Source organism: Myotis brandtii, unplaced genomic scaffold (genome assembly GCF_000412655.1).
Source record: "Myotis brandtii unplaced genomic scaffold, ASM41265v1 scaffold1167, whole genome shotgun sequence".
Taxonomy (NCBI): Eukaryota; Metazoa; Chordata; class Mammalia; order Chiroptera; family Vespertilionidae; genus Myotis; species Myotis brandtii.
In genome coordinates, this window is record NW_005354039.1 from 1,287,302 (window position 1) to 1,303,859 (window position 16,558).

General features: G+C 42.9%; 1 protein-coding gene across 1 annotated transcript in view; it reads left to right on the forward strand.

The window, feature by feature from the left end:
- The window catches only part of CRK (v-crk avian sarcoma virus CT10 oncogene homolog), a 30,753-nt gene that overhangs the window by 5,940 nt on the left and 8,255 nt on the right, over nucleotides 1–16,558 (forward strand). The window contains exon 3 of the mRNA XM_014529690.1: nucleotides 8,797–9,332. Within this exon, the coding sequence (XP_014385176.1) occupies nucleotides 8,797–9,332 (536 nt within the window). The remainder of the gene's footprint in view (nucleotides 1–8,796; nucleotides 9,333–16,558) is intronic.

The following is a 16,558-nucleotide window of genomic DNA, read 5'->3' on the forward strand; positions in this document are numbered from 1 at the left end:
GATAGAGAGTTAGAAACATCGATGAGAGAGAAACATCGATCATCAGCTGCCTGCACACCTCCAACTGGGGATGTGCCCGCAACCAAGGTACATGCCCTTCACTGGAATAGAACCTGGGACCTTTCGGTCCGCAGGCTGACGCTCTATCCACTGAGCCAAACCAGTTAGGGTGATCCCCCAGTCTTGAGGAATATAGGGCAAGTGGGTTTAGGTTCACTCAAGGGCTTTCTCTCACTTGGTACAAAGCCATGTGCATTTTGGGAGCCTCTATAGCAGGGGTCCTCAAACTACGGCCCGCGGGCCACATGCAAATACAAATATTGTATTTGTTCCCGTTTTGTTTTTTACTTCAAAATAAGATATGTGCAGTGTGCATAGGAATTTGTTCATAGTTTTTTTTTTAAAACTATAGTCCGGCCCTCCAACGGTCTGAGGGACAGTGAACTGGCCCCCTGTTTAAAAAGTTTGAGGACTCCTGCTCTATAGGGCCAGGATGTTGGACTCCACCTATTTGTTGTTTCTCTGTGAGCAAATGCTCCATTTGTAAGAAGGGACGCAATTGGAAATACTTGATGAGGCTTTGACAGCAATGTCATGTCTGAGAGAGACATGCAGAGACTCTGGATGTCACCAGAAATCGAACAAATGAAGATTGACTTTGGAGGCTGATAAAACAGAATAGCACCTTGCTTACATGGTTCCCAGCAGTCTTTCCAGATAGATCACATAATGTGAACTTTGAGCACAACAGCTCATGCATGGGCTGTTTTGGTGACTGATGCTGTGTAAGCCCCACATAGAGCTTGCTTGAGCATCTGATGACATCATCAGGGACGTTCGGACTGAGGACCTGGGGAATCTGTTAGACTGTCACTGCCTGTCTTTATTCTAGCAAAAATGAAGTTCTGAGCCCGTCATTTCATTTAGTCTTCCTGACGGGCAGCCTTACAGATTCAGACTTCCTTATCATTACTTAGGGTACAGGTATCCTGGCCTACTGCTTCTAAAATTGAACACCCAAAATGCCCCTGCAAGGCTCAGCGATCAATTGTGGAAGAGGTAGATATGTGTGAGATTGTAAGAGCCAGGGAAGAGAGTCACAATGGACAGACAAACCAGATTCCAAACTACAAGTGAATCTGCCCTCTTGAACCTGAACCCAGTTACCCTATACCCCTCAGGATTGAGGGGTCAACATAGAGGGGGAAGTAACGGTGAGGTGCTCCCTCTCTCTGGTGGCCTTGCTAAGTGCTCCGGCTGTAGACATGCTAATTACATGAAGGAATTCTGCTTGTGGCTGGAGCAGTCCCTTTGTCAGGACTCAGATGGGGTTGACCCAGAACAAGGAACAAAGGAATTTAGAGAGTTTGAGCTCTTCCTCCATCCTTTTCCCTGCCTACTTATGTCTAAGGCAGTACCTACCCCTTGCCTCCCCCCTCCTCCATTCCCTTGAGAATAAAATGATGCTTGATTTCCAGACTCTCTTAAGATGGATTTGAGAATTAGTTCGCCTATCTTCTTGATCAATAAGCTTTTACTTACCCCTCTCCCCCTCTAAAAAAAAGGAAAAGAAGCTGGACACATAGTTGTGGTGAGGTTAGAGCTTATCTATGACTTATGTATATTCTGTTCCCCTCCCTTCCCTTCTGGAGTTTGGACCAACAAAGCTTGATTTCACATATATCTAACTGCTCTAGCAATACACAAAAACAGGTATTTCTCTGTGGAATTAGAACAGATAAATAATTTATAGGTAATGTGGAAGATTTCCCTTGGTGCTTAACTTGCATTTCTGTGACCATTGGGATTGTCAAGCTGAAAAAACAACAACACCACACATATTGGACCCAGTTTACACCATGAAACATTTGAACAAGAAATTAATTGAACCAACTCCCTACCTTTATGGAAGATGAGCTTCCAGTTTTTCTTTTCATAATTCTCACACTGATCTTTATAAGGGACTTGGCTTAGTGGTCTTATTCTTCTAAATCCTGCCTCCCCCCCCCCCAAAAAAAAAAACACCCAACAATACACACACACACACACACACACACACACACAAATTTCACTTGGGCTAGCGCAATATCCTATATAATAAAAGCGTAATATGCAAATTGTCCCCTTGACTGGGATTGTGATTGGGAGTTCAACCCAGAGTTTGACGGGGGTCGGGGGAGGGCGGCTGGCCAACCTCTCACGGCCCCTCCCCCTGGCCAGCCCTGCCCGTGCACAAATTCATGCATCAGGCCTCTAGTTAGAGCCATAACAATGGATGACGGAGTGGTTGCCTTCCTTCTTAGAGTTAAAAGGGTACCTTGCAAATGTTTAGGAGTGGCCAGAGCTGTTTTTTCATTGTGGTTTTGTTGTATCTGAGAACATGGTTTGTTAATCCTCACCTGAGGATATTTTTCCATTGATTTTTCAGACAGTGGAAGGGAGGGATAGAAACAACGAAACATCAATGTGACATCGATTGGTTGCCTCTCACACATGCTCCAACTGGGTTGGGGATGAAGCCCGCAACCAAGGTATGTGCCCTTCACCAGAATTGAACCTGGGACCCTTCAGTCCATGGGTTGATGCTCTAACCACTGAGAACACCAGCTAGGGGCAAAATTTTATTTTATTTTTGTAAGAACACATCTCCAGTTGAAAGTAAAAGCCACGGGGGTGAAAAAGCATGTCTTCTTAAGACAGGCTGCTTTGCTTTTTGCTCACCAACCACACGCTTTTATGTATCCCCAGCTATGCTGTGAGCTTCTTAAAGCTGGGAACAGATTTTCATTTAACTTCTTTCCCTCACTTTAAAGTTATGTTCATTAAGAATAATGTCTAACACTACGGGGTAGGGGAGGCCAGGGGAAGGTCAGGGGGAGAAAAAAAAAAAGGAGACATATGTAATACTCTTTGTAATACTTTAAGCAATAATAAAAAAGAAAGAATAATGTCTAACATTTACTGCCTTGGCCGAGTGGCTCAGTTGGTTGGATTGTTGTCCCATACACCAAATGGTTGCAGGTTCGATTCTGTGAGCTTCTTAAAGCTGGGAACAGATTTTCATTTAACTTCTTTCCCTTGCTTTTTTAAAAAAAATATATATTTTTTTTTATTGATTTCAGAGAGGAAGGGAGAGAGAGAGAGAAACATCAATGATGAGAGAGAATCATTGACCGGCTGCCTCCTGCACGGCCCCTACTGGGAATCAAGCCTGTAACCTGAGCATATGCCCTTGGCTGGAATCAACCCGGGACCTTTCAGTCCACAGGCTGACGCTCTATCCACTGAGCCAAACCGGCTAGGGCTCTTTCCCTCACTTTAAAGTTATGTTCATTAAGAATAATATCTAACACTGTCTTGGCCGAGTGGCTCAGTTGGTTGGATTGTTGTCCCATACACCAAATGGTTGCAGGTTTGATTCTTGGTCAAGGCACGTGCCTGGGTTTCAGGGTGACCCCCAGTCTGGGTGTGCAGGGGGTGGGGACACAGTGGATTGTGTTTTTCTCTCCCCCTTCCCCTAAAAATCAATAAAAGCGTATCTTCAGGTAAGGATTAAAAAAAAGAATATCGCCAGCACCGGTTTGGCTCAGTGGATAGAGCGTCAGCCTGCGGACTGAAGGGTCCCAGGTTCGATTCCGGTCAAGGGCATGTACCTTGGTTGCGGGCACATCCCCAGTAGGACATGTGCAGGAGGCAGCTGATCGATGTTTCTCTCTCATCGATGTTTCTAACTCTCTATCCCTCTCCCTTCCTCTCTGTAAAAAAATCAATAAAATATATTAAAAAAAAAAAAAAAAAAGAATATCTAACACTTACTGAGCACTTACTGTGCCAACTACTGTCCCAAAAAGACAACTAGTGAAAACCATTTGGCTGTTGCTCTACTCTAGCAAGGGAGTTTTTCTCCCCAGGTGTTATTAGGACCATTTTCTAGACCATGAGCCCTTAGCTATTGTGAGGGTTCTCCCTACCACTCTGCCTTGGAGGCTTTCTTTATCCAGCGTGCTAAGTAGGTCTCCTTGGAGCTCATAACTGACCTTGTCCTTATGTAGTTCATCTGGCCTGAAGAATCACTGAATTAGCTTAGTGCTGATAGGCAAGGTAGCCATGCATCTCCTTGCCTGCCCAATTTGAATGGCAGTAATTTCTCATTGGTGATCTACTTCAGTGATGAGAAACTCCAGAATGCAGCACCACCGACATGCTCTGGTATGTTCATAACCAAAATCATGTCTCCAGTCCTGCACTTGGAACTGTTGTGATTACATTCTGCTAGTGCCTGTATTTGTCATAGAGGGACAGTCCTGGGTCTGGGCATGTGTTTCATCATCTTAGTTAGACAGCCAGCATTACTGAGTGTGGGCTATTAACTTGTTTTAGCCTACAGCCATGAATTCCACAGGTGGACTTTGGTAATGTAAGAAATATGCAACTCTCCTTCAAATTATGTATTGGTCTTATTCATTTGGATGAAAAGAGAAAGCACTCATCAGTATTCATTCTGTATTGAGGACTTTTGGCTAACTTCCAAAGGTTATCTTTTCACCTCTCCCCAGTAGAGAAAGTTAAGTATAGTTTTTCTGGTCATTCTGGAAGAAATATTTTCTGACGTTGAACAAAACAATTGGGTCTCATTTTTAAAGTGGTGAATTAATTTAGACATCTGGACTACCACAGTGTTTCTGTTTCACAGCATTAATCGCTATGGCTTTTGGATGGGTGGGTCATTGTTAATATAAGTGGAGAGGGTAGATTGTCCAATTTTCCTTAAAAAGGATTTAAGTAACTTTCACGAAAGAAGTACAAGTAGTCAAAAAACATGAAAAGCAAACAACTAACGATATTTCAAAAGACATAATATTTATCTTTTTAAATTGGCAGTGATTTTTAAAATGCTGTTTTGATAAGGACATGGGAAAATGGGAACTCATAAACCACCTGTGGGAGTGTAAAATCGTGCAAATTTTTTTGGAGGGCAATTTGACAGCATAAACCTTAATTTTTAAAAAATAGATATTTTTATTGATCTTAGAGAGGAAGGGAGAGGGAGATAGAAAAATCAAGGATGATAGAGAATCATTGATCTGCTACCTCCTGCACACCCCTCACTGGGGATTGAGCCTGCAACCCGGGCATGTGCCCCGACTGGGAATTGAACTGCAGCCTCCTGGTTCACAGGTCAATGCTCAGCCACTGAGCCAAGACGCTGAACCACTGAGCCAAGCCAGCTGGGCAAACCATAATGTTCTTACCATTTGATCCCACAGTTGCATTTTAAGTTGTTTATCCTAAGGAAGTAATTTAGTTTTAAGTTGTTGTATCCTAAGGAAGTAATAAAATATTCATTAATAAGAACAAAAATGCTAATAACAGCATCATTTGCACTAGGGAAATGTTGAGAATACTTTATATCCAGTAAAAGTCATGTTCTTGTCCTGGCTCTGGTGTGGCTTAGTTGGTTGGAACTTTGTCCTATACACCAAGGGTGGCGGTTCGATTCCTGATCAGGGCACGTGCCCAGGTTGTGGGTTTGATCCCTAGTTGGGGTGCATGTGGGAGGCAACCAATCTTTCTTCCTTCCTCCCTCTTCCTTTAGCTCCCTCTCCCCTTCCCTCCCTCTCTCTAAGATCAATTTTAAAAAATCATGTTTTTGAAGAAGATGGGAAATTATAAAAATCAAAAAACAATTGTCTGTAGAGCTATTATCAGGAAACCAAAAGGTAAAAAATCCAGTAAAGGGCCCTGGCTGGGTAAGCTCAGTTGGTTAGAGTGTCCTCCTGATAAGTCAGGGTTCCAGGTTCGGTCTCCAGTCAGGGTACATACAACAAGCAACCAATGGATGCATAAATAAGTGGAACAACAAATCTATGTTGGTCTGTCTGTCTCTTAAAAAAAGAAAAAAGAAAAATGGGGCGCTGGTCAGTGTGGCTCATCCATGCACCAAAATATCGCTGTTTCAATTCCTGGTTAGGGCACATGCCTAGGTTGTGGGTTTGATCCCAGGTCAGGATGCATATGGAAGGCAACAGATTGATGTTTCTCACATTGATGTTTCTCCTTCTCCCTCTCTAAAAAAATCAATAAACATTTTTTTAAATGGTTCAAATGGTGACTGTTATGTGTATCTCACCACAATAAAAAAAAAAAATCGACCAAACTGCACTAAGAAAACTTAAAAATAAGTGGAACAACAAATCAATGTTTCCCTTTCTCTTTCTGGAATCAATACATTTTTTAAAATGTTTAAATCTAATATATGATTTGATATTTTGGTGCTCAGCAGAGTGTAAGTTAAAAGTTTGTATTCCTCATTAGAAAACTGTTTCTCTGCTCTAGCTGGTTTCTTCAGTGGTTAGAGTGTCAGCCCTCTGACCAAAGGGTCATGAGTTCCATTCCCTGTCATGGGCAGGTTCCTAGGCCCGGGCAAGAGTGGTAGGCAACCAAAAGATATGTCTCTCTGATGGATGTTTCCCTCTCTCCATCCCTTCCATTCTGTCTAAAAATCTTAAGAAAAAAAGAAGCCCAGCCAGCGTGGCTCAGTGGTTGAGCGTGGACCTATGAACCAGGAGGTCACGGTTCGATTCCTGATCACTGTACATGCTAAGGTTGTGGGCTCAATCCCCAATGTGGGGTGTGCAGGAGGCAGCCTATCAATGATTCTGACACATCATTGATGTTTCTCTCCTTCCTTCCTCTCTGAAATAAAAAAAGAAAAAAATATTTAAAATAAGAAAAAGAAAACTGTTTCACCCTGGCTGGTGTTGCTCAGTGATCGGAACATCATCCTATGCACCGAAGGGTTGTGGGTTGGATTCCTGGTCAGGACACATACCTAGATTGTGGATTGGATTCCCAGTCGGGGTGCATGCGGAAGGCAACCCATCGATGTTTCTCCCTCCCTCTCTCTAAGCTCAATGAAAACATATCCTCAGGTGAGTATTAAAACACACACGAAACTGTTTCTTATTTGAACTGATATATGTTCATTTATTATTATTTAATTCCAGAACTCAATAGAGAGGGAATACATTCTGAAGTAGGCCCTGTGTCTAAGGCCACACACCTTTGCATATTACAAATGTTAAGCATTTCTAATAGGTCCTTTGTCTTGGTTCCTCCGTGTGTCATCAGAGGTTGAGGATTTTAACACCTCTTTATTTTTCCCCCAATGCATCCTTGTTTACCTTTTTTATGACCTGTTTCTTCTAAGGCAGTGGTGGGCAAACCGTGGCTCGCGAGCCACATGCGGCTCTTTTGGCCCCTTGAGTGTGGCTCTTCCACAAAATACCACGGGCAGGCGCACACGTACAGTGCGATCGAAACTTCGTGGCCCATGCGCAGAAGTCGGTATTTTGTGGAAGAGCCACACTCAAGGGGCCAAAGAGCCGCATGTGGCTTGCGAGCCCCAGTTTGCCAACCACTGTCCTAAGGGAATAGTCCAGTTTCCATGTTATATTTAAGCGAAGGCCTTAGGTATTGATTTTTAAGCAGTTTCTTTGTTTTTGTTTAGACTCCTTTTGTCTTTTTGCCAAATGAAGCTTTTTTTTGGCTATCATAATTGACATTGATAGCAGCAATCAGTTTTTTAAAAAAATATATTTTTATTGATTTCAGAGATGAAGGAAGAGGGAGAGAGAGAAACATCCGTGATGAGAGAGAATCATGGATCGGTTGCCCCCCCCCGCAAGCCCCCCAACTGGGGATTGAACCCACAACCCGAGCATGTGCCCCTGACCAGAATCATACCCGGGACCCTTCAGTTCACAGGCCGATGCTCCATCCACTGAGCAAAACCGGCCAGGGCCAGCAATCACTTTTAAAATTGACTATAGAGCGGAAAGACGAGAGAAACATCTGTTCGTTGTTCCACCCATCCATGCATTCATTGGTTGATTTTTTTTTTTAAGGGATTTTTATTTATTCATTTGTTTACTTTCATTAATCCTCACCTGAGGATATTTTTCCCATTGATTTTTAGAGGGAGTGGAAGGGAGGGGGAGAAACAGGAAGAAACATCCATGTGAGAAACACATCGACTGGTTGCCTCCCTCACATGCCTGGACCAGGGCCTCGGATCAAGCCTGCAACCAAGGTTGTCCTTGACTTGAATGGAACCCAGGACCCTTCAGTCCGAGGGCCTATGCTCTATCCCCTGAGCCAAAGTGGCTAGGGCTCATTGGTTGATTCTTCTCTGTTGTCCTGACCTGGAATCAATCCTGTAGACAGCACTAACCAACTGACATACCTGGCCAGCTCAGCAATCAGTCTTAAAACTGTTTCTCTTTCAAATTGTACATTCTAGATGTGAGGAGAATAAATGTATGAGTTTAGTGTAGATAAATACCAAGTTCTCTCCACCTCTTCCTGGAATAGCTGCTGGGACCTATGAAGAAGGAGAGATTGCTACATTCCCTGAGGTTGAAGAAAATATTGCAACAAAACCTTGAACATTACGCTACTATGTAAATGGGATAATAACAGAACATTTTGGGAGAATGAACAGCAGGTCTCCATGTTGCTGTCTTCGATCCAGTATGAGAGCCTGTCCTGAGTGGCTTGGTCTATCATGACCTGTTCCTTCTCTGCTGCAGGTGGTGGTGGGAATCTTTCTTCCCAGGGAATGTTTCAGCTACAAAATACGATTTGTTTGCTATGAGGAGAAGGGGTTATTTTTTTAGACAGTACTTTTTTTTCTGATAAAATATTGACTAAATGTGTGTGGAAATGTTTAAAATCTGTGTTTTTATCACCGGTGTAATACTTCTTTAAATAATACCCTGTTCTATTTTTTTCCAGGGGTGAGCCCCTCCAGGCTCCGAATAGGAGATCAAGAGTTTGATTCATTGCCTGCTTTACTGGAATTCTACAAAATACACTATTTGGACACTACAACGTTGATAGAACCAGTTTCCAGATCCAGGCAGGGTAGTGGAGTGAATCTCAGGCAGGAGGAGATAGAGTATGTGCGAGCCCTCTTTGACTTTAATGGGAATGATGAAGAAGATCTTCCCTTTAAGAAAGGAGACATCCTGAAAATCCGGGATAAGCCTGAAGAGCAGTGGTGGAATGCAGAGGACATGGAAGGCAAGAGGGGGATGATTCCAGTCCCTTACGTGGAGAAGTATAGACCTGTCCCCGCCTCAGTATCGGCTATGATTGGAGGTAACCAGGAGGGTTCCCACCCACAGCCACTGGGTGGGCCGGAGCCTGGGCCCTATGCCCAACCCAGCGTCAACACTCCGCTCCCTAACCTCCAGAATGGGCCCATTTATGCCAGGGTAATCCAGAAGCGAGTCCCTAATGCCTACGACAAGACAGCCTTGGCTTTGGAGGTACATAATGTGCAAAATATAGAAAGAAGAGATCTGCTACAGGATCTCCCTTTTAGACCTCTTAGAGCTTTGTAGGAATGCTGAATACAAGCTCCAGCATTGTGATGTTGTAGATGTTGAACCATTAAGTACTGATTTGGGCATTTAATTGGGTTTTCTCTTTTATAGAAAACCTGTTTTGGAATGAATTAGCTTAAAACTGTATAACTGAATGTTCTGATTGGTCTACTAAACATACTTTGATTAATAACACCACCTGAATTCACAGGAATTAACCTAAAATATTTTTTTCTCATCTACATTCTAACCTGTTCCTTTCTTTTTATCATTGTTCTGAAATAAGGTGGGCTCACAAAGATTTGAGTAATAATAAGTGGTTCCTGTCAGAGCACTTACATGGAATTTTTCCACAGAAACTTCATGTTTTTACTTTTGGGGCATGGGGATTCTTATTGTTGATTGATTGTGTTCAAGTAAGAATTCAGGAGGAAAAGTAAAGCATAGTACAGGTGTGAAAAGATATACTCAAAAATATTAATTCCAAGGAGCAGCAGGTTTACCTGGTCTTTGTTGTATAATGCATTTTGCAGGCAAAAAGCTAGTTCCTCCTGAGGAATAAATTATTACCTTTTACAGGTAAATAGTTATCCTTGGTAGCCCCTCTTCTCTGGCCAACCATTGTGTTTATTCCTTTATTCCTCTCTTTAGCATTCACAGCTTTGTCTCTTTCCTCCCTCCCTTTCCTTTTCTCCCTACCTCCCCTTTACCTCTCCCCCTTTCTGAGTTATGCAGAGCTAGTGGTTCATTATAAAAGCTTGTACAGGAGTGGCATGCTATCCCATCTTTCAGAGTCTCCTGATATTATAACCTGAATATAAGGAAGTAACTTTCATAAGCACAGGCTGTAGTTACGTGAGCACAGATTAGCTGAGAATGGGCAAATGTGTATTCTTAGAAACTTACATCTTCCCTAAATTTTGTTTTCTTTGGTCATGTTCATACACTGTGGAGTAAGAGCTGCCCTCTGTCTAAATGGGGGAGTGTTAGCCCACAGAATAAGCCAGAATTTATTTGGATCAGTCTCTGATATTACTGGATTTGAAGTTTTTCTTTTACATTCTGGATAGTGTATGCAGAGGTGAGTTGGTTGAGTCTTACAGGTTTGACTGGAATATGTGTGTTTTTGAAGTGTGTATTCTTTGACATCATGTTATGACTTAAAAGTATTGTGTCCCTGCTTTGAAGAAAAGTGAAATATATGTTGTCTAGGCCACACCACTTTTTCCCACTTAGAGTCTGGAGGATGAAGAGAACAAGTTTCTAGCCTCATGTTTTTATTTCAGTTCAGATGATGGCAACATCCAACATGGTGCTGTGCATCTGACAGTGTGGCTCTTTTTAAAAAATATATATTTTTAATGATTTCAGAGAGGAAGGGAGATGGGGAGAGAAAGAGAGAAACATCAATGATGAGAGAGAATCATTGATCAACTGCTTTCTGCATACCCTCTACTGGGGATCCAGCCCTCAACCTGGGCATGTGCCCTGATGGGAATCAAACCATGACCTCCTGGTTCATAGGTCAACACTCAACCACTGAGCCACACTGACCAGGCAACAGATGTGACACTTGACAGTCATTGCAGACTTTGTTAGCACTGGACTGGAGTGTGGTAATAGCATTCATGGGATAAGTTAGCTAACACCAGGAGAGAATATATATCACATTAATTTTCCTTCCATTTTCATGTTCTTTCTTTTTTCAAAAATATGTTTTTATTGATTTTTAGAGAGAGATGATGGGAGAGGGAGAGAGAAAAATCGATGTGAGAGAGAAACATCGATCAGCTGCCTTCCCTATACAACCCAACCGGGGACCAAACCAGCAACCTGGGCATGTGCCCTGACTGGGAATCGAACCATCTACCTTTTGGTGCATGGGACCCGATGCCAGCCAGTGCTGCATTTGCTTTTTTTTTTTTAATATATTTTATTGATTTTTTACAGAGAGGAAGGGAGAGGGATAGAGAGTTGGAAACATCAATGAGAGAGAAACATCGATCAGCTGCCTCCTGCACGCCCCCTTCCCTACTGGGGATGTGCCCACAACCAAGGTACATGCCCTTGACCAGAATCGAACCCGGGACCCTTCAGTCCGCAGGCCGACGCTCTATCCACTGAGCCAAACCCGTAAGGGCTGCATTTGCTTTCTGAAAGAGAATTGTTTTTAATGATGCCTGCCTTCATTAGAGCCTTTAGTGCTCAAAAATGGTTGAGCTGCTAGCCCTGCTGTGAAACAAATCCAGTGAAATAGAGATTTAAATAGAAAACTAGTTTATGATTTTAGTAAGTTTTCTTTTTTTTTTTTAAATATATATTTTATTGATTTTTTACAGAGAGGAAGGGAGAGAGATAGAGAGTTAGAAACATCAATGAGAGAGAAACATCGATCAGCTGCCTCCTGCACACCTCCCACTGGGGATGTGCCCACAACCCAGGTACATGCCCTTGACCGGAATCGAACCTGGGACCCTTCAGTCCGCAGGCCGACGCTCTATCCACTGAGCCAAACCGGTTTCGGCAAGTTTTCTTTTTTGATTGAATATTGGTTTTGAGCCACATATGTTGATTGCTGAAGATCGCCTCTTTTGAGTTAGAACAAATACCCCAAGTTATAGCTTTAAAACATCTTATGTGATTAAAAACATGGTGTTAGTTTACCATCGTAGAATTCTATAGTTGGAAAGGACCTTAGATATCCTGATGTTTAGATAGAGTGAATGGATTGTTCAAACCAGGTGGAAGTGGAGATATGATCAACCCATATCTACCTTGGTGCTTTTTCTACCATACTCAAATTCAGTCTGTGATTCTTTTTTTTTTTTTTTAATACATTTTTTATTGATTTCAGAGGGAGAGGGATAGAAACATCAATGATGAGAATCATTGGCTGTCTCCTGCATGCCCCCTACTGAGGATTAAGCCTGCAACCCAGGCATATGCCCTTGACTGGAATCGAACCCGGGACTCTTCAGTCTGCAGGCCAATGCTCTATCCACTGAGCCAAACCGTCTAGAGCTCTTTTTGTTTTATAAGAGTGCGGCTGCCCTCCTCAGTGCAGGTTTTCTGTGGGTTCACTGAAAGCATACCCTCAGTTGTACTAGCTATGCAGGGAGGCGCACAGTTCTCTTTTCCCATTTCTGGATTTTCATAGAAGCTATGCCTCATCCTTATTGAGATGAGGCTGGAAGATAAGATTAGGAGACTCTGGCTTTCTGACCTTCGAATTCTGGTTAAAAAAAAAAAAAGACAACAGCCTGTCCAGCATGGCTCAGTGGTTGAGCGTCGACCTATGAACCAGGAGGTGATGGTTCGCTAAGTCACTTAAAGATACTGTGATGGCCACATGTCTGGGTTATGGGCTCAATCCCCAGTGTGGGGACATGCAGGAGGCAGCTGAGCAATGATTCTCTCATCATTGATGTTTCTGTCTCTCTCCCTTCCTCTGAAATTTTCAAAAATATATTTTAAAAAATGACAACAACAAACACCATTTATTGGTATATATGACCCATTGTAAGTCCAGATCTGTAGACCAACTAGGTGCATTTTAGTGGAGTTTTATACTTAACTTGAATGTTTTTCAATTATTTTCCATTATAGTTGACATTCAGTATACATTTAACTTAAAATTGATTAATTAGAATCATTACATTTTATGTATGTATGTATATATATGTAATTTTCTGGAAGGGTTCTTTGAGTTCTTTTTTCTTTCCTTCTTTTTTAAAAAAAAATTGTGGTTGACATACAATAGAATCATTGTATTTTAGAATTGGGCAGGACCCTAGAGATAATATATTAGACTAGCAGTCTTCAGACTAAGGCTTCTCACTATCCTAAGAGTTCCCAGAAGGTGCCTGGGGAGAGGGGAAAGCTGAGGATGCAAGGCTGTGGGTTCCCTGTCTTGCTTAACCAAAGTAACTGTTTTTATCTGCATTATATATTAGGGTCTCTCTAAGATTATTATTTTTTAAATTCTCACCCAAGGATATTTTTCCATTGATTTTTAGAGAGAGTAGGAGAGAGGGAAAGATAGAGAGAAATATCGATGTGAGAGAAACAGATTGATTGGTTGCCTCCCATATTTGCCCCACCAGGGCCCCGGCCAGGAAGGAGCCTGCAACTGATTTGCATGCCCCTGACTGGAATGCAATCTGGGACCCTTTAGCCCATAGGCTGATGCTCCATCCACTGAGCCAAACCAGCTAGGATAGATGGATTTTTTTTTTTTTTAAAGAAAGGGTTTCTGTATTTTAAAACAGTAAATTAAAAAACAGTGCTGCCCTAACCGGTTTGGTTCAGTAGATAGAGCGTCGACCTGCGGACTGAAAGGTCCCAGGTTCGATTCCGGTCAAGGGCATGTACCTTGGTTGCGGGCACATCCCCAGTAGGAGGTGTGCAGGAGGCAGCTGATTGATGTTTCTCTCTAATTGATGTTTCTAACTCTCTCTCTCTCTCCCCTCCTATCTGTAAAATTAATAAAAAATATATTTAAAAAAAAAAAAAGCCGAAACCGGATTGGCTCAGTGGATAGAGCGTCGGCCTGCGGACTGAAGGGTCCCAGGTTCGATTCCGGTCAAGGGCATGTACCTTGGTTGCGGGCACATCCCCAGTAGGAGGTGTGCAGGAGGCAGCTGATTGATGTTTCTCTCTAATTGATGTTTCTAACTCTCTATCTCTCTCCCTTCCTCTCTGTAAAAAAATCAATAAAATATATTAAAAAACAAAAAAACAAAAAAAAACAGTGCTGAAGAACCAGGTGCCCTTGTCTTACAGCTGGACATTCCCTGCATGGTATATTTGCTGTGACCAGAGTTCCCCACTGGAATATAAGTTACAGATACTTCCTCTTTTCCACTCACCAGATTTCTCTAGTAGAGATGAAGAGTCTGGAAAGAAGAGGTTAATTCTAGTTAACAACCAAAGTATGGGTATTCCTTTGCATATTATAATTCTGTGAGTCAGGTACTCGTATCCCAGGGGAATGTAACTGAACCGGACAGATTCTGTCTGTTCCGTCCAATTTATCCTGATTAAGACAGATTTTAAACAATGCAGATATGCTGCATGTTTTGAAGAAGAAATTCTGGAAATAACAGCAGAGTTGTGTAGAGGCAGCTTTTATTTTTTTATCTTAGACTAGAGGCCTGGTGCATGAAATTTGTGCACAGGGGGAGGGTGTCCCTCAGCCCAACCTGCACCCTCTCCAATCCGGGAGTCCTCAGGGTATGTCCTACTGATGGCTTGGGCCCGCTCCCCGTGGTTCTCTGTTCTCTGCGGGGCCTGCCTGCTCCACACCACGGTGACGGCCAAGTGGGCCCTGCTGGGTGCTGCCTGTGGGCACACTTGCCTGCTGGGCCCATGTTGCCAGGGTGAGGCCGCCAGCGTCCTGCCCCAGCCGCTATGGGCGCCGCCATCTTTGTCGTGGAGTGATGGAGTGACAGTTAATTTGCATATTGCTCTTTTATTAGGATTTGAGCTAAGATTTTGATCTTAGATTTTTGTTTTATGGCTCCTTGGAAGCTGGCATAGTAACAAATCTTATCTTGTACATTGCAGGTGCTAAAATTTACTTTGCAGCCTCTGTAGACTGTTCAAAACTATCATATCTTTAAATGTACTAATTATATAACTCCCATTCTCTGATTCAACCTTGCATTTTGCCTTTGATAGACAATAACATTTCAGAGTAACCAAGGAAAGCTTCTCTGATGTTCTTAGGCTTGGACTTAGTCTTTTTTTCATTTTATTTTTATTTTTTGTTTTGGACTTGTTCTTCAGGGCAAGCTGTGAAGTGCTTTGGGTCCCTGATCATATCTGACAGTGATTACTTGAGCTCTACATTTCCCCGCATAGAACTCTTTGAACTATAGGTTAAGAACTTTTAACCTACGTATGGAAAATAAGAGTGAAGACCCCAATTTCCCCTTTGTTAACAGAAAAAAATGAGGTGGGAGGTATAAGAACATGAGTGGATTTCTGTATTGTTCATTAGGACAGGTGTCTACTGTCCCTCTTTTTTCCATCCTGTTTCAAAGAGGAAGAGAGAGGGTGAGAGAGAGAAACATCAGTGATGAGAGAGAACCATTGATAGGCTGCCTCCTGCATGCCCCCTACTGGGGATCGAGCCTGCAACCCGGGCATGTGCTCTTAACCGGAATTGAACCCAGAATCTGCAGGCTGACGCTCTATCCACTCAGCCAAACCAGCTAGGTCTGTATCTTAAGATTGTAACATAGCCCTAACCTGTTTGGCTCAATGGATAGAGCGTCGGCCTGCGGACTCAAGGGTCCCAGGTTCGATTCCGGTCAAGGGCATGTACCTTGGTTGCGGACACATACCCAGTGGGGAGTGTGCAGGAGGCAGCTGATCGATGTTTCTAACTCTCTATCCCTCTCCCTTCCTCTCTGTAAGAAATCAATAAAATATATTTCAAAAAAAAAAGATTGTAACATATCTGGGGCAAGTGTTCAGTTTTACTTTTTTTGTCTTTGATATATCAAGCTTCAAACTCTTCTCTATCCCCCTCATCCTCTCTAGTCTGGCCTTAGGGAATTTGGCTTTAGTGAGTTGTTGCCTAACAGGAAGAGGAGCATACATTCAGAAACATGTCATGTTTCTGACTTGAAGAAAGAACTGTTTTTAGTATATCAACCTTTCTTTTTGTTTTTTATTTTCAAATTATAAGAGAGAGTTTATTTAGAAAGTCACAGAGGTAGAAGTGAGTTGTAGAAGAAATGGGCTCAGGAAACAAGTTACAGAAGCCAAAAAAAGTTTAGCACCATTTTCTTAGACTGCCCTGTCCCCTCCTAGACTATGCCCACCTAATCCCCTAGGGCAGTGGTCAGCAAACCACGGCTCGCGAGCCACATGCGGCTCTTTGGCCCCTTGAGTGTGGCTCTTCCACAAAATACCGACTTCTGTGCATGGGCCATGAAGTTTCAATTGCACTGTACGTGCGCGCCTGCACATGGTATTTTGTGGAAGAGCCACACTCAAGGGGCCAAAGAGCCGCATGTGGCTCGCGAGCCGCGGTTTGCCGACCACAGCCCTAGGGTGTCAACCACCCTTTCTTCCGAACTGTTGAAGCACTAGGGCAGCGGTTCTCAACCTGTGGGTCGAGACCCCTTGGGCGGTCGAATGACCCTTTCACAGGGGTCATC